Source organism: Vulpes lagopus, chromosome 8, assembly GCF_018345385.1.
Source record: "Vulpes lagopus strain Blue_001 chromosome 8, ASM1834538v1, whole genome shotgun sequence".
Lineage (NCBI taxonomy): Eukaryota > Metazoa > Chordata > Mammalia > Carnivora > Canidae > Vulpes > Vulpes lagopus.
Window position 1 is genome coordinate 134,621,923 of NC_054831.1, and position 26,066 is coordinate 134,647,988.

The window sequence follows — 26,066 nt, forward strand, 5'->3', positions numbered from 1 at the left end:
ATTTTTAAAATTCCTTCAGGGGCGCCTGGGTGGCTCAGTCGGTTGAGCATCTGCCTTTAGCTCAGGTCATGATCCCTGGGTCATTGGATCCAGTCCCACGTTGGGCTCCCTGCTCTCTGAGGAGCCTGCTTCTCCCTCTCCTTCTACTTATCATTCCCCCTGCTTGTGCTCTCTGTCTGTCAAATGAATAAAATCTTGAAAAAAAAATTGACTTCCTTCAGATTATCCTGAGGTTTGAGACCTCTCGCAGATCCTTTAAGCATGAAGAGGGAAAACAAATTAATACGGCACAATGATAGACTGTTTAAGTATTAATATCATGCATCTATGTATGTAAATAAGAGTGCGCTAAAAACCCAAGGGAGTATATATGTGTCTTTCATAATGCAAAATAAATCCCTATTGACCCCATTTTGATCCCGCTTTTGAGACTAAATATAAAGTAGAAAAAACACTTCTCTGCCAAATCCAGCAACATAACGAAGTAGGCTCTGAGTGCAGAGACTACATCTCCCGGCATGCCCCCGGAGCCAGACGTGATTAGCGGCAACTGGAACTACAGCTCCCGGCGTGCCTCGGTCCCACGCGTGACGTGCCGCAGCGAGAACTACATCTCCCGGCACGCCCCGGGCTAGGGAGGGGCGGGGCGGCGTCGCACAGGGCCTCGCCGGCTTCCCCGGGGTCGGCCGGGCCCGCTCTGCGGAGGATGGCGCTGGTCGGGGCCGCCGAGGCCGAGACCCGGACTCTGAAGCCGTGTGTGCTGCGCCGCAACCACAGCCGCGAGCAGCACGGCGTGGCGGCCTCGAGCCTCGAGGAGCTGAGGCGCAAGGGTGGGCGCGGGCGCTGCCGAGCCGGCCTGGCGAGGGTGTCCGCGGGGCGGCGGGGTCCGGGCGGGCTCCGTGCGGGATCCTGGGCGGGCTCCGGGGGGGCTCCCTGCAGGGTCCTGGGCGGGCTCCGGGGGGGCTCCCTGCAGGGTCCTGGGCGGGCTCCGGGGGGGCTCCCTGCAGGGTCCTGGGCGGGCTCCGGGGCGGGCTCCGGGGGGCTCCCTGCAGGGTCCTGGGCGGGCTCGGGGGGGCTTCCTGCAGGGTCCTGGGCGGGCTCCGGGGGGGCTCCCTGCAGGGTCCTGGGCGGGCTCCGGGGGGGCTCCCTGCAGGGTCCTGGGCGGGCTCGGGGGGGGGGGGCTCCCTGCAGGGTCCTGGGCGGGCTCGGGGGGGGGGGCTCCCTGCAGGGTCCGGGGCGGGCTCGGGGGGGCTTCCTGCAGGGTCCTGGGCGGGCTCCGGGGGGGCTCCCTGCAGGGTCCTGGGCGGGCTCCGGGGGGGCTCCCTGCAGGGTCCTGGGCGGGCTCGGGGGGGGGGGGCTCCCTGCAGGGTCCGGGGCGGGCTCGGGGGGGCTTCCTGCAGGGTCCTGGGCGGGCTCCGGGGGGGCTCCTGAGCGGGCTCCCTGCAGGGTCCTGGGCGGGCTCCCTGGAGGGTCCTGCAGCTCGGGTGAGGAGCACATGCCATAAGCCGCCCCAGGCGCCCCAGCTGCTGCACCTTCAGCTTCCTCACGAGCAGAATACGAGATTTCCAGTCCTATTTACAGGATTGTTGCGACTCTCAAAGTCGATGATGGGTTTACATGAAATATTATGAGCCAGTAGCAATAGATTGTTTATTCAGGGAAGCTCTGAAAGGTGAAAGGTGAGAGCCGAGCCCTCCCCGGGAATCTGCATCCAGGGTGGGTGTCGGTGCGCGGTGCTTCCTCTCGGAGTCACCGAGACCCACAAGATCCCACAGATCCAGAAGCAGACAAAGCATCATAAAGGCTTTAGTGACGCGGTTCTTGCTGCATCAGTGCTCGTATATTTCTGGGGCATTAGGGTTGCTGAAGTTTCAGTTCCCCTGAGCGCGTGGTCCGGATGCACGGGGCACAGAAGCTGGTGTCAGAGCTTGTGTTCTCTGGAGCAGCCTCGGGAGGCTTGCTGTTCTGTTTGGGTGCCCGACAGCATCGCCCAGCCCGATCGGTAGTCTCGGGGCCACTTTGCTGTTCTCTCTCCTCCCTTTCACATCTTAGGCTTTGCCATCGCTAAATGGGATGGTCACAGACCTGCCCTGGACAAGCCTCTTGCCCTTTGACAATAAAGATGAGAAGCCATCGATACAAACTTCTGCTTCTCTTGGGCCTTCGTGTAGGGTTAGAAAGGCTGCAGAGAACGACGCCACAAAGAACACAAAGCTGTTTCCTTTTTTTCTATTTCTTTCTTTCGACATTTGACAGAATTTGAGGTGACCGCTACTTAAATGAATGAAAGGCCACTCGTTCACAAGGAATCAGACTTTGTTTTTCATCCAAGTAAAGATGCGAGTGCCTCCCAATGTGGATATAGAGCAGCTGGAGGAAAGTCTCAGGAGTCAGGTTGTGGGTTTAAATCTCAACTCTGACACTTACTGTGGGACTTTGGACAAGTTACCTAACCTCCCTGGGCCTTGAGTTTGACATCTGTAAAATGGAAATAGCAATCGTACCTACCTTACAGGATTTTTAGGAGATTAAATACTGTATACAAAAGGCACTTATTACAAGGCATGTGGGAAGTGGTATATTAATGCTAGTAACTGTAGTTATTATTGTAGTTCCTGTTAACTACCAAGAATTCTGCTGTGCTCCGGGAACACACGTGTAGTGAGAGTCCAGAGACTGATGTAGTTTCCTTATGGATACTTGTCAACTGCCAAATATTCTATTCCTCTCAGCCTGTGACATTCTGGCCATTGATAAGTCCCTGGCACCAGTCACCCTGGTCCTGGCAGAGGATGGCACCATCGTGGATGATGACGATTACTTCCTGTGTCTGCCTTCCAATACTAAGTTCGTAGCGTTGGCCAGTAACGAGAAGTGGACATACAACAATTCAGGTGAGAAACTCTGGCCATATACAAAATCACCTGCAACACGACAGCCGCCCTGATTCGGTTTAGTGCACAGCCACCTGGTTGCCGCTTGTCTGGTTCGGCATTTATGCAGCTAACGTTTACTGAGCGCCTTCTACATGCCAAGGCATGGTGCTGAGTCTTGGGGGAAAGATGAATGAGATGTGGGCTCAGTTATCAAATAACTCATGGACCAAAAGTAACTAAAATGCAGCATGGCCACGGGAGATCTGTGCCGTAGGTGGAGTCAGGCTGCCAGGCTTCACTCCAGATTGTTATTTACTAGCTGTGTGACCTTGGGCACTTTTCCTAACTTCTTAGCACCTTACTGAGGTAATGATTATAGTACCTCTCTCTCCTAGGGTGTTGTAGGGATGATAGAACATAATATATATCAAACCAGGGTTTCTTGACAATGCTATTGACATTTTGGGCTGGAGAATTCTTTGTTGTGGCATCTGTCCTGTCCGTTGCAGGATGTTTGGGAGCGTCTCTGCACTTTGCCCACTAGATACCAGTAGTGTCCCCTTACCCCAATCCTGACAGCCAAAAATGCCTTCTGACATTGTCAGATGTCTTTTTGGGGAGGCAAAATCACTCCCAGTTGAGAACCACTGATAAAAAGCATTTAGGTCTTGCCTGATACCCAGAAAGGACTCGGTAAATGTTACATCGTCATCATTACTATAGATACAAAGGGACTAATATTGATGAATGGGATCGAAGGCTAAAAAAGTGTTCCCCGTTGAAGACGGTCCCCATGCCACTAAATTGAGGGAATCCCTCTTCAGCAGCGGCCCTGCCAGCCACCTTTGTACTCAGCCCCAGGAACTGTGTCTACCGCTCCTCCAGTCAGGGACAAGACTAATCCCAAGCACAGAAGTGCTGGCGACAATGAATGTCTTTGTATACAAAAACAAGCCCCAGAGACACAAAAACTCACCTAAAGGGAAATGTGGTAGGGTCCTGCGTGTGCACGACAATGCATCCGGTTTAAAGTGGCTTCTTTCTGTAAGGAAGATACAGAGCAGCTTCCCACGGAAATAAATAAAAGGTAGAAGAGAAGGGAAAATCTAGGCCTTGAATGAGGATTGTGCTTCCCACGAATCCTTGAGAAAAGGCGCTTCCTTCACCACTGAAATTAAATGGTCAGTCAGAAGGACGTACAGATATCCTCGAGGCCTGTGTGTTGGAGGAGGAGGTGAAAACAGCACTGTAGGTCACTCTGACTGTGACTGATCTTTTTCTCCCCTACATCAGATGGAGGCACAGCCTGGATTTCCCAAGAGTCCTTTGATGTGGATGAGACAGACAGTGGGGCAGGGCTGAAGTGGAAGAATGTGGCCAGGCAGCTGAAGGAAGATCTATCCAGCATCATCCTCCTGTCAGAGGAAGACCTCCAGGTGAGGCCCCTCTGCAGCCTGCAGCCACACTCGGTCACCCGGCCTCCGCTGCCCCCAACCCCTTAGTTTCCATGTGCCTTCCCATAATAATTCAATTATTTCTTAATTTTTAAACAGTATTTTGTTGACAACCAAGACTTTTCATTTTCTAATTCTCGCACCTACAGTGGAAAATACAGATGCCTGGGGGCACCTGGGGGTGCAGTCGGTTAAGGGCCCGCCTCTCGATTTCAGCTCAGGTCGTGATCTTGGGGTTGTGAGATTGAGCTCCACGTTGGGCTCTATGCTCAGTGCAGAGTCTGCTTGAGATTCTCCTTCCCTCTGCTCCTCCCCTTGCTCATACTCTCTCTCCCTCTTTCTAAAAATAATAAAATCTTGGGCAGCCCGGGTGGCTCAGCAGTTTAGTGCTGCCTTCAGCCAAGGGCGTGATCCTGGAGACCCAGGATCGAGTCCCACGTCAGGCTCCCTGCATGGAGTCTGCTTCTCCCTCCGCCTATGTCTCTGCCTTTCTCTCTTTCTTTTCTGTGTTTCTCATGAGTAAATAAATAAAATCTTTAAAATATATTATAATAATTAATAATAAAATCTTAGAAAAAAAAGACAGAAAGATGCTCAGGCTCCACATAGACCTAGTTTGGCTCACCAAAGGAGTTAAGGATATAGTGCCAAAGAATGTGGAGTCAGGAGGAGCCAGATTAAATCCCAGCTCCATCACTATGACTTTGAGCCAGTAAGCCTCTTTGCATGCGTTTCCTGTCCAGTAAAACTGGGATGAAAATAGTATGTGTTAATTCCAAAAAATATTTCTTGAGCCCTTGCCCTATGCCTGGCATGGTTCTGTCTGGGGGTACAGTGATGAACAAGCCAGACAGAGAATTCTGATGGAGGGAGGCAGACAAAACAGGAAGCATATTGGAGGAGGAGTAGGTGGGGCAGTGTGCGGAGGGCGGCGGGGCTAGTAGTCTAGATTGGGGGCTCCAGGGAGGCCCCTGCAAGGAGGTGGCTTTTTAATAATTTTTTAAACTTACAAACTTACATATTTTTGAATAAATAATGAAAATACATTCACATGGCTCAAAATCCAAGAGGTACAGAAGAATATACTGGTAGCCAAAAAGTGAAACCAGCCCAAATGCTCATGCACCAATGAGTGAGTAAATGTGGTCTGTCCACACAGTGGAATATTATGCAGCCCTTAAAAGGAAGGAAGTATTAACCCATTGCTGTGACACGGATAAGCCTTCAAAATATGCTGAGCAAAAGAAGCCAGACATGAAAGGCCACAGATGGGGGATCCTTGGGTGGCTCAGCGGTTTGGCACCTGCCTTTGGTCCAGGGCATGATCCTGGAGTCCTGGGATCGAGTCCCGTGTCAGGCTCCCAGCCGGGATCCTGCTTCTGCCTTTGCCTGTGTCTCTGCTTCTCTCTCTGTCTGTGTCTATCATGAATAAATAAATAAAATCTTTAAAAAAAAAAAGGCCACAGATTTTATAGTCACATTTCTATGAAGTGGCCAGAATATGCAAATCCGTACAAAGTAGAAGATAGGTTAGGGCTGCCAGGGCCTGGGGTTGGGAGCTTTGAGGAGAAATAGTACATACTAAGGAGTACAGTTCTTTTCGGGGTAGTGAAAATATTCTAAACTGGATCGTGATGATGACTGCACAACTCTGAATGTTCTAACCCACTTAGGTGTACGCTCTACAGGGGTTAATCGTGTGGCATGTGTCTTCTATACCAATAAAGCTGTTTTTTGGAGGGTGGGTGATACACACGAAAAATCTGAGTCCTGCCTCTAGCCACCGGGTTTCCCTTCCCAGAGATAAGCAATATTTCAGTTTCCCATTCTAGAGATATTTTATATACCAGACAAATATGTTTTCTCCTCCCTTCTATTACACAAGTGGAAGCATATCTACTTTTTCTTAAAGAAATATTTGGAGAGCGGCACCTGGGTGGATCAGTTGGTTGAGCCTCCAATTCTTGATTTTGGATCAGGTCATGCTTTCAGGGGTCGTGGCTCCACGCTCAGCAGGGAGTCTGCTTGAGACTCCCTCTCCCTTTCCCTCCCCCCCACCACCACGTGCACACACACATCTCTCTAAAATAAATCTTGGGATCCCTGGGTGGCGCAGTGGTTTGGCGCCTGCCTTTGGCCCAGGGTGCGATCCTGGAGACCCGGGATCGAATCCCATGTCAGGCTCCCGGTGCATGGAGCCTGCTTCTCCCTCTGCCTGTGTCTCTGCATCTCTCTCTCTGTGTGACTATCATAAATAAATAAAAATTAAAAATAAAATAAAATAAAATAAATCTTTAAAAAATATTCCAGGGTTGCTGGGTGGCTTAGTTGGTAAAGCATCTCCCTCCCTCTGCCTGCTGCTCCCCCTGCTTGTGCTCTCTCTCTCTGTCAAATAAATAAATACAATGATAAAATGTTTGGAGAGTATTCTAGATCAGTATATAAAAGACACTTGTTCCCCTTTTTTCACCACTGCATAATATTCCCTTTTGTACGTGTACCATGACTTGTTTAAGGGGTCTCCCCCACTCTTGGACGTTTGGGTTATGCTGCAAAAAACTTAGACCAATGTCATCTCACACACATGCTTGTCCATAAAACAAATTCCCAGCAGCGTGGTTGCCACACCCTGGCAGGTTCGCAAGAGGCGGCAAGTACACGGATTGCTGAAGGAAGGAGGGAGCCTGCCGAGGACAGGTTGGGGCCGCCGTGTGTTGACAGTATCTTTAGGTTAAAGTCTGTGTTTGCTTGTTAGGTGCTCATTGATGTTCCGTGTTCAGACCTGGCTCAGGAACTTTGCCAAAGTTGCGTCACAGTGCAGGGGCTCCAGGACACCCTCCAGCAGGTTCTTGACCAGAGGGAGGAAGCCCGTCAGTCCAAGCAGCTCTTGGAGCTTTACCTCCAGGCTTTGGAGAAGGAAGGCAGCATCCTGTCAAAGCAGCAAGGTAGGACTCAGCGGCCAGGGGAGTCACCCTGAGGGCCGAGGGCCTGGAGAGCCTTTCCTGGGGGAGCCGGCGTTCCTGATGTGCTCCAGGAAGGGCGAAGCCACAGCTGCTGGCCTCCTGAAGTGGCGCGCTCCCGTCTTGCTCATTGCTGCTTGCGATCCCTGTCTCACGTCTGCTTTGCAGCATCCAGCGGCGACCTCAGCGACGAGGTGGATGCGGGCGACCCGGGCAGTAACGGCGAGAGCACCTCCAAGATTGCACTCGCGAGCCAGGTCCTCGCGGCGCTGAAAGAGAAGCCGGCCCCGGAGCTGAGCCTGTCCAGTCAGGATTTGGAGGTGGGCGAGAACCGGGGGCCCTGAGCCCCCCCCCGCCCCCCCCCCCCCCAGTGCAGCCCTGCAGACCCCCGGGCGGGAGGGCGGGAGGGCATACGGCTCAGCGCAGCTGACTCGGAGCTGCCGTCCCATTTAATCTCTGTCAAAATGGCTTGAACGAAACGGGGCCCTCGCTCCGCTCCTCAGACATCATGCTCTGGGCCCAGGGCTACAGAACGAGCCAAGCTGGCAGGGGGGACGCAGGGCTCAGGCTTCTGGCTCTGTCGGCACCTGAGGCTCCGTACTCGTAAACCATCGGAGGGAAAGGCACGTCCGGGGGTCCCTCGCGTCCTCCTCGGCGAGCGCCTCCCCAGTGTAGCTGGAAGGGGGGACACCTGTGACCGGCGTGTGGCCGCGTTTCCCTAAGTGGAGGACTTCACAGTTGCTCCCGGGAAACTTCCCTGCAGAGACCCTCTCCTGTTGGCGTCAGAGGGTAAGACAAGGCTGTGACCGCCGACTGGGCGAAGCCGGCATTGGAGCGCGCAGACAGCGCGGGCTGTGCCCCTGGGCGCGGGGTCACCGCGGCTCTCACTGGTTCTCTCTCGCCGCAGCTGGTCACCAGGGAAGACCCCCGGGCGCTGGCCGCTGCCCTGAGCTGGGGCCTCGGGAAGACGGAGGCCGTGCAGCAGGCCTGTCGCCAGGAGCTCAGCCTGCGCCTCCAGCAGGTGCAGAGCCTGCGCTCCCTGCGGAGCGTGTCGGCGAGGAGCCCGCGGCCCGCACGACCACAGGAGCCCAAGCGAGCCAGGCGGGAGCCCACGTAGCCGCAGCTGGGAGGCCCGTGACCTTGTTTTATTTTCCATAAACCCCTCGTGCCTGGATCTCCTGAGCTGCTGCGTCACGGCGCGACCCCGACCCCGACCCCTGCCTCGCCCGCTCTCCTGCAAGTGGCCAGACGCCAGCCTCCACCGCCCGGAGAGCCCTCCGCCTGCCCTGGATGCTCGGCTGCGGCAACAGCGCCCCACGCCTTCCCAGGGCACCTCGCGTCCTCCGTTGGACAGAAGCTGTAAGCGCAGTGGACAGCAAGGGTCGTGTTTCAGGCTCCCCGTCCTTGTTCTGAAGCCAGAGCTGCAGAATGTCAGACACAAATCGTGGTGGAGAAGGTGACGTAACAGAGTTGGTTTACAGCCGCCAACTTGTTTCTCCAGGGGTTTCTCGGTTTGTGTAAAGGCGCGTAGTAAGTCTGCAGACCTAGGGACGCGGGGAGAGTGTGGTTCGCCATTTCCAATTGTGAGGTTATGTCTGTTGCCAGTTGTCTAATCTGTTTTATCGGCCGCTGGGAGGAAAGGTCATTAAATTGATCTCTATGCGATACGACTGTGTGTGTCTCTGGGTGCAGAGCAGAGGCTTCTGGTCCATACACATCCTGTTCCTGTATAGACTTGTTCTTAGGGTTTCGTACACCGATTTGGAACAGATTTTCAACATCTCCATCTTTGCCCCACGAATCAAAAATACTGGCTGGGGTTAGTCTGTCCGGTCCACCGCAGAGCTTCAGTCGGCAGCTCGGGCGACGCCGAGCAGAGCGGCGAGCCCAGCCCGCAGCTGAAACGGTTAAACGAAGCGGCTGAGGAAGAGCCGAGTACCTGGCACGGAGCAGGTCCCCTCAGCTCCCCAGGGGCGGCGCGGAGCAGGAGCAAGACAGCTGCGGAGGCTCCGGTCTGGGTCCATGAGGCGAAGACCTTAGTCTGCAAACTCCAGCCAAGTGCGTAGCGTGCACAGCTGCGGACGCATTATGTTGCCCCTGGTGCCGTTTACCTTCCCCGTGCCCGTGCCTCCAGGCCTTCTAGAACAGAAACGTAGCAGCACAGCAATATATCTAAAAATAGGAGAGCGAGCAGGGCAGCCTGCCCTTCTCTCTCAGGGGAGGAGAACATCCAAGGAACCAGCGGGGACTAATGAGCTCCGCATTAGCCGTCTTCCATTCCTCCGACCCCAGTCAAATGTCGGTCCCCATTAGGCAATTGGCTTTGACAGGAGCTGTGCTAATTACCACTTACCAACCTCTAATTTCGGGAAAAGCAAAAGCAAAAAAAAAAAAGCGAATGGGTTTTCATTTTTCAGAGAGAAGGGATAAAATAATAGTCTGGGAAAAGAAAACCTGCATTAATTACAAAAATGATTAATGTGCCTTTACTAACCAGATTGATTGTTTAGCTGTTTTATTTCTTAGTCATCCACAAAATTTTTTTTTTTTTTGCCTTCAGGGTTTTTCTCCATTCTATTTTATTTGTAGGGTTTTGCCTTAAATTATGTCAGCTGTGTCTTGTATTACTTGAAGTTTTTTTTTTTAAAGATTTATTTATTCATAGAGGCAGAGAGAGAGACGCAGAGACACAGGCGGAGGGAGAGGCAGGCGCCAAACCACTGAGCCACCCAGGGATCCCCTGTAAAATCTTTTTTAAAAGAACACACTTGGGGATCCCTGGGTGGCGCAGTGGTTTAGCGCCTGCCTTTGGCCCAGGGCGCGATCCTGGAGACCTGGGATCAAATCCCACATCGGGCTCCTGGTGCATGGAGCCTGCTTCTCCCTCGGTCTGTGTCTCTGCCTCTCTCTCTCTCTCTCTCTCTCTGTGACTATCATAAATAAATAAAAATTTAAAAAATAAATAAATAAATAAAAGAACACACTTTGGGATGCCTGAGTGGTTCAGCTGTTTAGCGCGGCCTTCAGCCCAGGGCGTGACCCCGGTGTCCTGGGATCAAGTCCATGTCGCTCTCCCTGCAGGGAGCCTGCTTCTCCCTCTGCCTGTGTCTCTGCCTCTCTATGTGTCTCTCATAAATAAGTAAAATATTTAAAAATAATAATAAAAAATAAAAGAACACACTTTGCAGTCACAAGGAAGTGAACCAACTGCTTCATGCATAAATACTGGATTTTCCTCAATATTTCCAAGAACTATTGCCAAAAATCTAGCTTCTCCGGCAGTTTATAATTATGTTAAGAAGACAAGTGGGGGATCCCTGGGTGGCTCAGCGGTTTAGCACCTGCCTTTGGCCCAGGGCGTGATCCTGGAGTCCCGAGATCGAGTCCCACGTCGGGCTCCCAACATGAAGCCTGCTTCTCCCTCTGCCTGTGTCTCTGCCCCCCCCCCCATGTCTATCATGAATAAATAAATAAAATCTTTTAAAAAGTGCATGTATTTTTGATCATTTAATTATAAGTGGAACAGATAAATTAGCATTACTTTTATTAGGGTTTATTATGACAAGCTAGAAATAGTGGGTAACCCAGGTGCCCTTTGCCGCTTCCTTTCTTGTCTAGAAATTGAAATTTTCCTTCTTTTTAATACCTACCTGACTTTTCCTCTTCTGATTTCTTGAAAATGGAACTCGGGGGCTCCCTAGGTGGCTCAATTGGAAGAGTGTGTGACTCTTGATGTTGGATCATGAGTTTGAACCCCACATTGGATGTAAAAATTATTTAAATAAACTTAAAAAAATAGAATCCATATCTCTACTGGAGAAGCTGCTATTAAGATGTGGGTGGTGCCTTGAGCAGCTGCTGTTAAATTCTTGAAGTGTATTGGTCTGAGTTTCCTAAAGCCTAGAACGGTTGGCCGTCAGCCCTGAAACATGAATACTATGAAGGATTTCCATCAAAGGTTTATGTCACACTCAATTCTTCCTCAGAAGTTGAGGGTCCATTCTGGTGCCAAATATTAGAACTAAGCAAGCGGGGTGCCTGGGTGGCTCAATTGGTTGAATGTCTGACTCCATTGCGGCTCAGATTGTGATCACAGGGTCGTGGGATAGAGCCCTGCGTCCGGCTCCACACTCTTGTGGGGAATCTGCTTGAGATTCTCTCCCTCTCCCTCTGCCCCTCCTACTCACTCTCTCAATCTCGCTCTCTAAAATAAATAAATCTTTTAAAAAAATGCATGAAAATGAATTATAAGTTGTCCAGGTGCTGAGGCCCACATCCACACACTTGTCTGTACTGAACTACAGAAAGGTATACATTGAGAACAGTCTACCCAAAACCTGATGATAGAAAATGACCCTAATATACCCTTTTTACCCTAATGTATTCATCATGAGCATATTAATCTAGTCTAACATGCAGTCAAAGCCAGTTAACATTTTTTTAAGTCCCCTGGACTAAGGTAAGCTTAAACTTACTTGATGGATTTCCTGCCAGTCTCATTAGTAGGGCCTCATTATCCTTCAGCTATAACTTAGTTCAAAGTTTTAGGTCCCTCATCCTAAGGACTGTGTATGTGTGACCCCAATTGAAACTGAAAAACAATCAGTATGTTTTTCTTCTAGAAAAATGTTAGAAGGCAAAGTTCTGAAGGTTAGCTGGCCTTTCAGGCTGGCATCTTCCACCAGTGCACTGACCCAATTACTGGTCTAAAGCTGCTGTGTTTGGAAATATGAATGCTATTAAGGCTCCTCCATCACATTATACTTTACTCAGCTAGTAATTATGAATATGAACTCAGCTCTGCAGAAAACAGAACGGAACGGTCAGCAGTCATACTCCACGTCTGCTCCCCTGGTGTCCAGAGAAGAGAGAAAGATTACAGCGCTCCTCCAGCTGGCCTTTGCCGATTTTCCTGTTAGGCCTGACCCTCAGAAACTTCCTATAACTCTAGGTATGAATCTCTGAACTTCATTTTTTTTTTTTTGAATCTCTGAACTTCAAAGTTTAGCATCTAAAAACCTTTGCCCTGGGATCCCTGGGTGGCGCAGCTGTTTAGCGCCTGCCTTTGGCCCAGGGTGTGATCCTGGAGACCCGGGGTCGAATCCCACGTCGAGCTCCCGGTGCGTGGAGCCTGCTTCTCCCTCTGCCTGTGTCTCTGCCTCTCTCTCTCTCTCTGTGACTATCATAAATAAATTAAAAAATAAAAATAAATAAATAAAAATCTTCACCCTGGGCAGCCTGGGGGCTCTGCGGTTTAGCGCCGCCTTCGAATCCCATGTCGGGCTCCCTGCATGGAACCTGCTTCTCCCTCTGCCTGTGTCTCTGCGTCTCTCTCTGTGTCTCCCATGAATAAATTTTTTAAAAATCGTTAAAAAACCACCACCACAACAAAAATGATCACTTTGGGGTGCGCCTGGCTGGCTCAGTTGGTGGAGCACAAGACTTTTCATCTCGGGGTCGTGAGCTTGAGCCTATGTTGGGTATAGAGATTACTAAAGATAAAATATTTTAAAGTATAAATAAAACTTTTCAAGTTACACGGGAAGAAGACAAGTGTGTAAAGAAGAAAGATTGCGGCTGTTCAAACATTTTATTCCAATCCATCGTTACAATCCTTTATGTGGGTACTCAGGGGTGGAGTTTTCCTTTCGGGAGGAGGTCTTCCAGAAAACCGTGCCGGGTGCCTTCTCCTGTAGGGACCTCTGAGGGGGGGACCTGCTGCCACTCGGGCGCCTCCCCTGCTGCCCCTCCTGAGAAGGGCGCTGCACCTGCCTGGGGGGTCCACTGGGACCCCCCAGACAGGAAAGTCAGGAGGCTTTTCTTCAATTCTATCACTTCCTTCCTGCAGATGCTTTTGAAAAGCAGCAGAGGACAAAGGAAAGAATAATAACCATCTGGATTGGCCAGCATTAAAAGATCCATAACTCCTTCCTCAAAAAAAAAATGATGCTTAAGAAGAATAAATCGTATTTCCATTAAAAGGATGAGAAAGTTAGGGATACCCGGAGGGCCCAGGGCTTGACCCCGGGTCCCAGGATCGAGTCCCCCGTCGGGCTCCCTGCATGGCGCCTGCGTCTCCCTCTGCCTGGGTCTCTGCCTCTCTCTCGCTCTCTCTGTCTCTCGGGTATAAATATATAAAATCCTTGAAAAAAAAAAAAAAGGATGAGAAAGTTAAAAATGAAGGATGAGAAGGCTAAGCAAAGGCCTTAAGGAAATCGCTCTAGTCAGAGAAGGAAAAGTTGCGAATTTTCCGTCAACGAAAGAAACGGCTGTTGGGCCCGTGGAGCTGGCTGAGGCCCGCGCGAGGCGGCCGCGATCCGTCATCCCCGCGGGGGGGCTCCCGGCGCCCGCAAATCACTCGGGAGAGCGACCGGGTCGGGGCTCATCTGCCTCCCGGGGCAGCCGGTGATAAACGACTCGCCTGAAACTCGGCTGGCAATTTCAGAGGAAAATCCGTTTTTAATGGGCAACTTCATGTACTTTCCTGGAACTTCTTCCAAATGGAAAAGCGAGAAAAGTCAATCACCTCACGAAGTCGGGAGCCCCCGCGGGGAACGCGATGACGTCGAGGGCTCGGAGCCAGCGGGCGGCGTCCGCGGAGGCCGTGGGGGCCCCGCCCTCGGGCAGGAGCCGGCCGGGGGCTCGTGAGGGGAGGGCCGAGGGGCCGTGCCGGGGCGGGCCGCGGCCGCGGGCTGCAGACGCCAGGGAGTCGCGGGGGCGGGGGTGGGGGGGGGGGTGGGGGGGGTGCCGGGGCGGGGCGGAGCTGCAGCGCCTCAGCCCAGCGGGCGGCGCGCTCCCCACAGGCGCCCACAGGGCGGGCTGCGGAGCCACGTGAGCACCACGCGGTGAGCGCGGCGGGTCCGGGCGGGGAGGCCTCGGCACCGGCGCTCGCGCCTGCACCCGAAACCCAGACCGGAGCCAGGGAGCAGCGAGGCCCGCCCAGTGCCCGGGGAGGCGCCGGGCCCAGGCTGCTGGAGCCCCCACTCACGACCAGAACCTCGCGCTTCGTCCCCAACGGACCAGAAACCCCAGCGCGTCAGGTGGAGGAGCAGAGCCGGGTGGCGCGGGGTGGCGCGGGGTCACTCAACGGCCGGCACTCGCGCTCTCGTGGGAAGACCGGAGCGTGGGGCCCCCTCGGGCTGCCCCCGGCCTTGCCCTCCCGGATCCGGTCCAGAATCTCACAAGGACACGCCGACCCCCGGCAGCCAGCGGAGACAGCGGGGAAACCGAGGCACCGCCCCAAGCCTGCTGCACGCGGCACCAGGCGGCGTTCCGGGTGGGAGTGAAGCCACGAGCCAGCCCCTCGCCGCAGAAGCGAACGCTGACGCTGACGTGTTCACTTTCCCAAGGTCCGGGCTCCCCGCCCTGCAAGGGAAATCTCCATCTAAACTCGAGGCTGGTGAAGATTCCAGGCTAAAGTGGTGGCCCAAGGAGCGGCAGCTCCTTACTGCATGTGCTCCGCCCTTTCTTTCTAGACGGATTCTTTTGCTTAAGAAAGTTCCCACAAAAAATAAAAAAAAATTTTTAAAAAAGTTCCCACAAATGGTATTAAAAATTGAGATGCTCAGGCATCTGGGTGGCTCAGCGCCTGAGCACCTGCCCTCGGCTCAGGTCACCATGCAGGGTCCTGACAAGCCCAGCAGGGCGCCGCTCAGCGGGGCCTGCTCGTCCCCTCCTCCCCGCGGCTTCTCTCTGCGCGGTCTCGGTCTCTCTCAAAGAAAACCTTTAAAAAACACAAGCCAAGACCCGTCATAACAGTCCTACGCACCTCCTCCGTCACACACAGGCCACTGCCAAGTACCGGGGACTCTCCTGCGCTGATGAGGACACAAAGCTAGAGACACGGCCACGAGTCGCAAAACCAGGAAGCCACCAGAGTGGGGACCTCTGCAAGGTCACAGCGTCCGGCTCTAACCTCTCCTGATGCCGCGTCGCAGAGCCTTGACCCAAAAAGGAAGCTGCTCACACACACGGAGTATGACCAGAAGGACAGAAGCTTTAGGGTTCCTTTTCTTTTCACTGATGTGCCACATGGATGTCACGGTCATTTTCTGAGGTGGAAAGATAACATCATTTGCAGAACGTGAGGCCGGGAAGCTTGGCTTGAGTGCTTTCCTGGGGGCACCGCTTACCATGTCCCTTCGAGAGCCAAACGGGGGCGGGGGGGTGTCTTCTACGGATCATGCCGGGCATGGGTGGTTCTATCCAGAACGGGTGTCCTCCTGAGGCAGCACCGTCAGGGTGAACGCTTCTCTACGGCCCAGCAGATCGGGCAGCAGGCTCACCTCTGAGCCTCGGCCTGCACATCAGGAAGACCCGGGGACAATCAGATGCCCCCCATCAGGCTGAGGACGCGCTGGGGTTCCACACGGGGCCCCGGGACAGCCTGGCGCACAGGACGGCCCCCAGACGCAGTCCTGCTCCCTGTCCCTCCTGCCCGCGCGAGGAGTGGTGCGGCCTGGGCCCCCAGACGCCCGAAGAGAAGGAAGCAGGAGTGGAAGCTCCGGCCCTCGCTGACTGAACCAGCACGACACGTGGCAGTGCTTGGGAATGCAGCAGGTCTTCCTCTCAAGCAAACTCCTGCCTGGTGGTAAAATTACAAAAGAGCCAGAGAAAAACTGCATAAACTGTGTTTCTGGGGAAAATCACCTTTAAAAAGTAGAACGGACACTTTCCAAACATCCACCTGTGAGCATCACATTGGCTTCGTGGCCACACGTGGCACAGGCTTCAAAGCCACACTGGTGATCAAAAGGACAATATAAATGCAGAGAGCTTCATTCGTCTTTCGGGGCTGTCAGCCTGAAGAATTATGTAGAAGAATAAAGAAATAACTAAGATGTTTGCTTGAAGAAGCCGACCACATTTCATTGCTGATATCATTTTATTAATGGCGACAGATAACGATTTCCGACCTCTGCCCCTCGGAGTCGTGTGTCAGAGCGGGGGAGACGGGAGCATTTTCCTGGAGACTCTCCGGCTCTGACACTAGTTCTGCAGCCACGACCAGAGCGCGCGGCCCAGCAAGCCGCCTCGCCTTTTTCCTTTAATCTCTACTGATCCCTTCGAAAATCCCTCAGGGCCGCACCTGCTCCTGGCGGCCCTCCCCGAAGGCTGCTTCTGCCCCTGGCGACGGAGCCGAACTGTCCATTCCCGAGGCTGCGGCCTCTGCCGGTGCCAATGACTTTGTCTTGTCATCCTCTAACTTCTTCTTCTTCTTCGCTCTTTGCTCTATGTTAAACTGAGTGAGCTCTTCATTTTTCTCTGTAATATATTTTAGCTACAAAAAAAAAAAATTAAAGAATTCCATTTTGATCTGGTTGTAAAGCCACTCTATAAACTAGGGGGCGGGGGGGTGGGAATCTATACCCCTCCTAACCACTCCTCCCCTAAGAGTTTGGGTGGAAAAGCTTGGGTTATGTTCCTTAGAGTAAAATAGAACTTCCAGTTTTTCCTGGAAGAGGTCATCAACTACAAAAATCAACCAACTGCTGCCCACACTCCTACCAAACAGGTAGGAGCTCCCCGAGGAATCAAGAGTTAAAATGTGGAGCGTGCAGGAGCACGCCAGGCCTATGTATACTCTACCAAGCACCAGTACAATCAACACCCGCCTCTAAGTGTACCCGACGAACGTCACTGAGCAACTGCTATGCACCAGGTACTAGGGATACTAGGTAAGTAACACAAAGTCCCTGCCCTCCGGGAGGATTTTCTCAAATGGGTAAATTTAGCTGCACCTCTGTCATGAAAAAAAAAATTAAGAGCCCAAAATAAAAACAGTATTTGGAAGTAAACAAATGTGCAATAAACAGGTAACTTCCCAATTAATATTCTAAGATGACTTGCACTGACCATTCCTTTGCAAAAGGAAGAAACTGCTCACTGAGACCAACCACCTACCAGTATGACCCGCACAGAACGTATGGAGAGAGAGAAGGGTCCTCCCCACGGATACACAGCCCCTCCCGCCACCTTAGCTGTTTTCCCGAGGAATCACAGTGTCTTTCACCTTGACTTAGACTTCAGAGAGAGGACGGTAGAAGAGCAGAGGGGGAAAGAGAGCCCAGGGGAGGTGGTGCTGGCTACTGCGCCTCTCCACCAGGGAGACTCGAGCTCAGCTCCGGGAAGTTACTGAACTCCAGCTGCCTCCCCTGTAAAATCGGGCCAATCGATCATTACTAAAAACCTCAGAGGGTGGTTGTGAGGTTTTAAATAATGTATGTAAAATAATAACGACAAAAGACCCCTGTCAACTGTCAACTGCTATACAGACTCATTCAACAACTACTTATTGAGCACCTGCTGTGTGCCAGGCCCTATTCTAGGCACAGCAGATGCAGCAGAGAAGAGACAAAGATCCCCGCCCTGGTGGAGCTCACATGACAGGGAACGTAAAGTATTTTTACTGCAAGGATTAGACAAGGTCAGAGAACCTCACAGGTGCCCTGGGTGGGCCCCAGGCCACAGCCACTAGCCCGGGATGATCACAGCATCACCTGTAAAATGAGGGCACAGTCAAGACGATGTCTAGATTTCTCTGGAAAGAGAGAAAATGTGCGCGGTTTTCTGCCCGTCCCAGCCGTGCACACACTCCTTCCACAGCTGGCCCATCAGAGCTGTGGTCACCGTAACACAACTATCCCCACACGCTCTAACCCACGGCCTGTCTCTGACATCATGCTATAAATGAAATACAAGGCCAAAGTTTTGAGATGTTACAAAAAAGGCAAATTATGAAATCCAGAGAGTGCTGATTAGAAAATTTCAAATTGGCTTAGCAAGATCCATCATGATGAAAGAGAGACTATAAATTGCGGGCAGGTCTGAATGGTTCAACCGTCTCTCGTTTTTAATGCAAGGTGCCCTAGGGAATCGCTTCATGGCTGCGAGTGATTAATTGGGAATAATGTATTCTGATGGGAAAGGGGAGTGAGGAAAGAAATTCATCTCTCACCAGTGAATTACTCCTCCTGGCTAAGAGCTTCACATCTTCAGTGTTAATTGTGCTTCTTTTCGCATGTCTGTAGAAAGGGCAGGAACAATTCACCAAAATGTTTAGTATCATTTCAAGTTTTGATGAAACCCAAAAGTTCATGGTCAGACTCCAAACTAGCAAGGATCTCTAAGTAGCCCATCTTTTTAGATTAAATTCATTAACCAACAGTGACATAAAGATGAGTGAAGTGACTTAGCCAAGATACTAATTAAATAAAAAGACCATGGAAGGCAGAAGCCCATCTGTCCACCTCCAGCCGAGGCCACGGGTGCCCAAGCGGGGACCTGCATGGGCACGACGCTCACAGCACACGCCGGGGTCGGGGCAAGTAGTGTCTGGGCACGCCTCTAGTGAAGAGAAAAAATGACACAACACGGTATCTCCCAACACAAAGATCGCCTGTGTTTACACAGACGTTAAAGACAAGAACAAAGATACCAAGATCCTGAAGCTCTTCTCCAAGGGCTAAATTACAGGAAGAGGCTCGGGCAGGTGTCCCCTAACACCCCACTTCCCAACAACGAGCTAACGTGCTTCCTCGTCGACAGCCAAGCCAGAACAAAGAACATCCTTGGAACTGGGGTCTGTGTCTTGCTCACAACTTGGGACTCAAATTCTCATTCCAGTTCTCTTATCTTTGCTTTAAAAGGTAATTTCAGGGGTGCCTGGGTGGCTTAGTCGGTTGAGCATCTGCCTTCAGCTCAGGTCATGATCTCAGGTCCTGGGTCCCACGTGGGGCTCCCCACTGAGGAAGGGAGCTTCTCCCTCTCCCTCTGACCCTTCTCCTTGCTTGTGTGTGCACTCTCTGTCTCAAATAAATAAAATCGTTTAAAAAAAAGAGGTAATTTCAGATAATAAGCTCTAGTTAGTAATTTATTGCTCTAAATACACCATTCCAAAAAAAAAAAAAAAAATACACCATTCCTTGCCATTTCCAATTTCCTCCAAAAATACGTAGAGACTTTGCACACAGGAGTAAGTAGGCATCTCTGTACCCTTAATAACCAGTTAAGTGGCCAACATACATAAAGTCCTCACCGAATACCTGTTAACAGTAAAATCACACAGAATCACACTCTATAATTTGGCCGAATTAAACCTTCACATCCTGCTAAATGCGCAGATACCATGTGTCCCTCCTCACGACTGACAACCCCGCCTGCGCTGACTGGACCGTTCCAGGAGACAGCTCCTAATTAGCCATGTGCAAGGGACCAGGAGAGTAGGGGAGAGGCCGCAAGGGGCCACAGCAGGTGGAGGCGGTTAGGTGCCAGGCGCAGCGGGGCCCTCAGGCCCACCGTCTGGCCGCTCTGCCCGTGTTCACGTCCTTCGCCAAGTCCACAAAAGGAACAGATGAAAGGAAGCAGCCTACTGAACTGTCTACAGGGTAAGTTTAGTTTGTTCACAAGGAAGCATTTAGGAAGCGGCAAAGCCAACCCCCTCCACCACCCGCCTATCTAAGTAAGGCTAACACTGCCCTAAACGGAGGGGCAGGTACAGCCTGCGCCGCCACCACACCTTGGAGACTCTCCTAAATCAAACCTCTGACTCCAGGAAATCACCCAAGGGAAAATTATAAAGCAGTTTTTCATGTAATACTTTCAGCAACACAGGTTTTAAAGACTATTCCCAAAATATTCCTGGAATTTATTTACTGTCTAATATCTATCTTCTTCAAAATGTTACATCTTGAACATATTAATGATATTAGATGACTAGAGATTTCAAAGCTAGATTTAAGGGAAATTCACAACTTAAATCGGGAGATGATTTTCCAAAGTTTACAGGAGAACTATTTAAATTTAAACGCATTTTCCATAGAAACAATGTTAAAATACTGGCTGGGTTCCCAGCCAGCCTACAAAGACCCTTTAATACACAGTGGGCCTGAAAACAGTCCTTCAGACTCCTTGCAGGACTCACAGTTCTAGAAGACAGTGGCCGCGGGGACAAAACAAAGCCACACGATAAACAAAGCTGACCTGGGAATATCAATGTCATTCCATGACAAACTTTATTTTTTTTTTTTGAAGATTTTATTTATTTGAGAGAGAGAGAGAGAGAGAGAGCAAGAGCGGGGAAGAGAGGCAGAGCAAGATGGAGAGCAGACTCCCGGCTCAGCAGAGACACCCCCTCCCCATGAAGGGCTCGATCCCAGGACCCTGGGATCATGACCCAAGCTGGGGGCAGACACTTAAACAGCTGAGCCACCCAGGCAACCCCTGTGAGAAATTTTAAAACACTATTCATTTTTTTAATATGATAGCAAACTGAAGTATTATGAAGATCAGTGTGAAATTAGGCAAAGGTCCAGTCTTCAAAGAAAATTTGCACTTTGCTGGCTCAGGGTTTGGGGGCTGGGGGAGTGTGAAGAGCATTGGACACCCCTGGACACGCAAAAGGTGAGGCAGCTCAGCCAGCAAGCCTTGCCTCTCTCTTAGACAACAGTAGCTTGACAGCCTTTGCACAGACCCCTTGGCTTAGGTGCCGGCCTTCCCTAGGGAGCTTACAGCTCAAGTAAAACACACACACCACTCCCTCTACCTGCCAAGTACCCAGCAAAGGAAATCAACCTCTTAACATTAAAAAAAAAAAAAAAAAAAAAAAACCACAGAACCCATGAAAGCTCAAGGTATTACAATGCTAAATATTTCCAAATTCGTTATTTCTAGTGTTTTTATAAAAGCATCTAAAAACCTTGTCTTTTCCCACAGCTACCCCACAAATGACAGGAAAAGTCACAGCTGAGGGCTTACTGCTGGCATCTACCAGGCAGAGGGCAGAGAAGCCCATGAACACCGTACAATGCACAGGACAGTCCCCACCACAACCCCGAATTAGCCAATGTCAGTGATGCTGAGATGGAGAACCCGTGCTGTGCTGATTAACTTTACGCTCAAATCAAATAATCACTGGCTTACATATTCATATTTTTGTGCCACTCTGTAATAAAAAGAAGTTGTATTTTCCCCCAAAAAAGGAAAGAAACAGCAAGGAAAGGTGATAAAGGTACTTCACAGGTGATGCAGCAGCTGGGGGGTGGAGTTGGGCGCCACGCAAAGGAGCCACCACCTGAATTAACGATGAATAAACTGCAGGAGCTATTAGTATTCCATATTATCTTTCCCTTTTTGGCCAAGTTGGAGATGCTAAGCAGTTTTTAGGGATTCATACACACAGAGGCAGCAAAGATTTAGAGTCTGCCCTCTGAGAACCTACTGCTTTAATTCATTCAAAATACTCACCCGAGCAAACAAGAGCTAAGAGGAGCAAGGTGAAAAGCTCGGGGTGCGGGAGAGACTGGCACCAAATCAGAAGTGTGAGCCAATCGGAAACCCTTTCCTGCCTCAGTCATTCAAATTGCTTCATAAAAGCAATTCGTTGCGATTGTTTTCAATTACCTGAGGTACTAATTGAAGAGATGAGCATAAATCACCTGTAAAAGCCAAAGCTTACCCGCTGAAAGCAAGTCACCCGCTTTTCAAGGAGTGCGTGTCTCTCTGGTGACAGATGCTGCAAACCCGAGGCTGACTGCGGGCGGGTGCGGGATGCTGGGTGCTGGGTGCTGCCCCGAGGCCCACCTGCAATCACTGCCGGGCACTCAGCGCGCACGCGCCCCGCACGTTCACAGCCCCGGAGCTGTTCTTCCTACCTTCTTAACCGGGAACTGAACGACTCTGCGGCTTTGACAAAAAGGTACTCGGAAGGCATCGAAAACAAACAAACAAGCCAAATCAAGTCTGAATGGACGTGATTAGAGCAGATTTCGTATTCTTGCAGAATCATGATTAGAGATAAGCCTCCACAAAACGCACACACAAGAAAGACTAAAGCCCTCCTGACATACACCACCAGGCGGAGGGTATGAATAGGATGCAAACACACAGCAAAACGCAAGCTCCTTACTCACCTTGCAAACATTTCAAGGTCTTTGGCAAAATGTTCTGAAAGAGAAAAAGATGTGCTTTAGCTATCCTTGCGTCACTCTTTCCAAGGCGGGTGGAGGCACTTTGGGCCACCCCATCCCCAGACCGGGAGCCTTTAGCCGGTCTTGGTTTTGTGTTTTTCGAGCTATCAGCCGTTTTATTCATTGCGACCTCCTCCTCATAATTGTGGTCATTGTGGCCACACCTCCTTCCATGAAACTGGCCCTTAACTTTAAATCTTGCTACAAGTTAGGGCTTGAGAAGATGCTACTTTCCTGGAACTTCAAGCAGATACCAATGTTACAGGCTCAGCTGTCAACTAAACCCTGGCACTGGCAATATACAAATGTTAGAGAGCAATGATCTAAAACTTTAACGTGTAACGATCCAGGCAATTAAACACAATAAAATAAAGGTCTTCATGCCCAGTGTTGGGTAATAGAGAAAACAAAAGTTCTGCCCATAAAACATCTGGATGTTACAGCCAGGAAGTGTTTCCTGCACAGCGCCGGATGCTAACCCGCCCACCCACACCTTGCTCCCAGGCAAAAGCAACTCTGGGGATTTCTGTACACAGAGGAAGGCCCTGGCTTCATACCACACTGGCGGAAGGTCATCTCTGAGATGGCTGCAATGGTCTGCTTGCTGAACTGCACTTCTTTGTCCGATGCGACATCCTCGCAAAGACAACCGACAGTGTAGTGCACAGCTGCTTTTAGCCTCTGGAGCAAAAAATGAAACACTTCATAGGTCAGGTTGCAAAGAAGAGGTTTTCACATTTTAGAAAATTAAGACCAAGGAGAAGGTCTGCTCTCAATTCCTTGGGCACTTTCCTAATGGCTGAGTGACTTTTCAAGTGTACTAATAAATTAATGAGGCCCTCTGGAGTGTGACTTGTAGAAACGTTACTTCCTAGTTAATGGTTATGATTTAGGTCAAGTAAAGATAAGGAATTACAGCGGCAGGTCGGCAGGGAGAAAAGTCAGACTTGCACTTAGAAAGAATAGAATCAAAAAAAAAAAAAAAAAAAAAAGAAAGAATAGAATCTGCACGACTTTACTCAGCTACTCCATAAATACGTACCCATTCCCGCTGAGTAAAGGCATATGCTAGGTGTTTCAGGAACAATGAACAACCAGACAAAGGTGAATCTAGTGAAATGCAAAAGGATCCCATCCTTCTGCTCTAAGTCTCTGCCAGACCCAGGCCTGCATGTGACAAAGGACAAATGCTTAGGGCCATGTTGGGAAAGGCCTGTGAGGGCACATCGGACCCTCCTTGGATTTGCTGGCTTGCTAGCCCACCTCCCCAGGACCCTCACTGCTCCTCAGCAACCCTTTCAGATACTGAAGAACATATCTTTCCCATGCAGAGGAGGAGCAAAGGAGTAAAACAAAGCCAAGCCAGGATCTCATGTCCACAAACTTCTTGCACCCTTGGCTGTGTTCCTTCTCCGTGCTGGAGACAGAACTGAACCGGACAGGGGGACAGCTGTACCCCAAACAGCATAAGCTCTCTCAGCAAGTGTTCACAGCTGAGACAGGATGAGGAGGAACTGCAGAAACACAGGTCCAGGACCCCAGGGTAGAGGCCAGGCAGATAAGCAAGGGCAATTACCTTCCTTAGTTTCAGAAACCAAAAGACCGATGGTGGGAGGAGACAAAAGGACCATCACCCTGGGAGGAATATGGCCTGCCACCATCATCTTTTTTAGGTACCAGTAGCAGTGTCCTTAGAGGAACGGGACAGGGAGCCTCTCAGGAAGTTTTCTGACCCTCCTCCTACATGCCTCCTGGGCAGGGCCAAGTGCCTTTTCAATACCACAGATGACACCGCACTTAAAGGCTAACTCCCTAGACCCTACATTCCCCAGGGGCAGGACCCTGTCAGTTGTGTTCCCTACTCTGGGCCAAGAACAGCTGCTTGAATGGGTGGTGGGATCCTCAACCTGCTCACCGATTTCTCAGCCCATCTTTGGAGCCTTACTCATCTCTTCAGCCAGCAGGTACTGGGGGCTGAGAATATTTAAAGGAAAAGCACAGCACAGCCCGGCTCTCAGGGTTTCTCTCCCACTACACCTTTGCCATCAGTGGATGCTTTAAAACCACCAGTGTCGGAAAGACAGAGAGAACTGTCCCAGGGCAGATCAAAGGGACGGGATTACTAAATGAAAGTTATGACCCCTGCCTGGACCCTGGAGGAAAGAAAACAGATCAGGAGAAACCGCTTTGGGACAACTGGGGAAGTGTGCGTATGGACGGATCATTCATTAGACACCAGGATTCACCGCATTAAACTTCCTGAGTGTGCTATTTGAGGTTGTGTAGGAGGATCCTCGTCGTCGGGGGAGGCACACCAGAGCAGTCAAACCTAACGGGAAGGTGTCAAGGTACCTGCAACTAAATCTGAAATGATTCGGAAGAAAGAGAGCAGAGGAAATACTGCAAAGGTTAACAGCTGGTGAATCCGGGTGTGGAGCTGCGGCCTCGGACTGCGCTGTGCTTCCCCAATACGGGAGGCCGCGAACGAAGGGCTTCCAAAGCCTAACACCGGCGGGAGGGCTCTGGTGCCCTGGGCTCGCCCCCGGTTCCCCCCGTTACAGGGTCCGCTCTCGCGGCTCTGCCCCGTGTGCTCCCCGGGGCCGCCCGCGACCGTCACGTGCCCGGGAGGAGGCCAGCATCAGCCCCACCCCATGCCGCCTGCGGGGGGCGGGGCTGCGGGCGGGGGCGGGGCTGCGGGGAGGGGTGGGGGCGGGGCTGCGGGGCGGGGGCGGGGCTGCGGGGAGGGGTGGGGGCGGGGCTGCGGGGCGGGGGCGGGGCTGCGGGGAGGGTGGGGGCGGGGCTGCGGGGGGCGGGGTGCGCGGGGCGGGGTGGGGGCGGGGCCGCGGGAGGGGCGGGGTGCGCGGGGCGGGGCTGCGGGGAGGGGGCGGGATTCACGCGGGGAGGAGCCCGCTGCGCACGCGCGCTCCAGGACCGCCCCGCCCGTCACGGCGGCCACGCGCCGGGCCCGCGCCAAGTGCGTGGTCTGGAGCGTGTCCCGGGGCGCAGACTCCACGCGCAGCACAGCCGCGTCCGAGCCCGGAGACCGCGGCCGCCCCCCGCAGCCCGCCCCCAGCCGCCCGACGGCGACCCCGTCACCGTGGAGACCGCCTCCCAGCACCCCCCGCGGCAGCCGCACAGGCGCAGGCGGGTCGAGCGCGCGCTCCGGCCCGGGGGACGCGCCCCGAGGAGCGCCCGGGCGAGGCCTGAGGCCCCTCCGTCCGCGGGAGCTGGACGCCGTCCTCCCCCCGCGCGGCCTGGCCGGGACCCGGCGTTCCTGTACCTGCTGGTGGGAGAATCGCTCCTGCTCCTCGGCCCCCTCGTCGTCCTCCATGACAGCGGCCCGACGAGGCCGGCGCGCCACGGCAGAGGGAGGCGGCGGCCGGGAGGAGCCCCTCGGATTTCCCGCCGCCGCGCCGGGAGACGGGCCGCGCGAGGGGACAAACCGCGAAGCGCCCCGCCCCCCGCCGCCCGCAGCGCGCCCTCTGGCGGCCGCTCTAGGAAGCTCCTTCGCGGTCCGGGCGGGGCGGGGCGGGCGGCGCCTCGGGCTCCAGCGGGACCACGCGGGTCCACGCGGGCTCGGCGCCTCCGTCACGGCGCAGGCCCGGGGACGCCGAGTTACCGAGCCGCCCGGCCCCGCAGCCGCACCGCAGCGGCCCCCACCTCAAAGGACTTGTTGAGGGCGTTCCGCCCGAGGTGCCTCTGAGTTTTTACTTTTAAAGAACTTATTTACCATTCATGGAGCAGCAGGCTGCACGCAGGGAGCCCGACGCGGGACTCGATCCCGGGACCCGGGTCACGCCCTGGGCCGCA

At 52.5% G+C, this 26,066-nt stretch overlaps 2 protein-coding genes across 7 annotated transcripts; one reads left to right on the forward strand and one right to left on the reverse strand.

Moving 5' to 3' along the window:
- Nucleotides 1–640: 640 nt before the first annotated feature.
- Nucleotides 641–8,955, forward strand: DFFA (DNA fragmentation factor subunit alpha). 4 transcript variants are annotated; one of them, XR_005989598.1, is made up of 7 exons: nt 641–830; nt 2,733–2,894; nt 4,170–4,312; nt 7,086–7,275; nt 7,459–7,610; nt 7,814–8,079; nt 8,198–8,308. XR_005989598.1 is itself a non-coding variant. In XM_041767953.1 (7 exons), the coding sequence occupies exons 1-7, from the start codon at nt 707–709 to the stop codon at nt 8,238–8,240; spliced, it is 840 nt and encodes a 279-aa protein (XP_041623887.1). In that variant the 5' UTR covers nt 641–706; the 3' UTR covers nt 8,241–8,380. The 4 variants fall into 4 exon arrangements, 3 of the variants coding, with proteins under 3 accessions (XP_041623887.1, XP_041623884.1, XP_041623885.1); XM_041767953.1 differs by having other exon boundaries at nt 8,054–8,079; nt 8,198–8,380; XM_041767950.1 differs by lacking the exon at nt 7,814–8,079 and having other exon boundaries at nt 8,198–8,955.
- Nucleotides 8,956–12,861: 3,906 nt separating this feature from the next.
- Nucleotides 12,862–25,668, reverse strand: CENPS (centromere protein S). Of its 3 annotated transcripts, XR_005989408.1 has the most exons (7): nt 25,537–25,668; nt 22,814–22,937; nt 22,200–22,233; nt 18,248–18,314; nt 16,379–16,570; nt 15,423–16,092; nt 12,862–15,341 (listed from the first exon to the last, which is right to left on the reverse strand). XR_005989408.1 is itself a non-coding variant. In XM_041766291.1 (6 exons), exons 1-6 carry the CDS (start codon nt 25,585–25,587, stop codon nt 16,039–16,041), a joined length of 522 nt encoding a protein of 173 aa, XP_041622225.1. In that variant the 5' UTR covers nt 25,588–25,668; the 3' UTR covers nt 12,862–16,038. The 3 variants fall into 3 exon arrangements, 2 of the variants coding, with proteins under 2 accessions (XP_041622225.1, XP_041622227.1); XM_041766291.1 differs by having other exon boundaries at nt 12,862–16,092; XM_041766293.1 differs by having other exon boundaries at nt 12,862–16,570.
- Nucleotides 25,669–26,066: the final 398 nt, after the last annotated feature.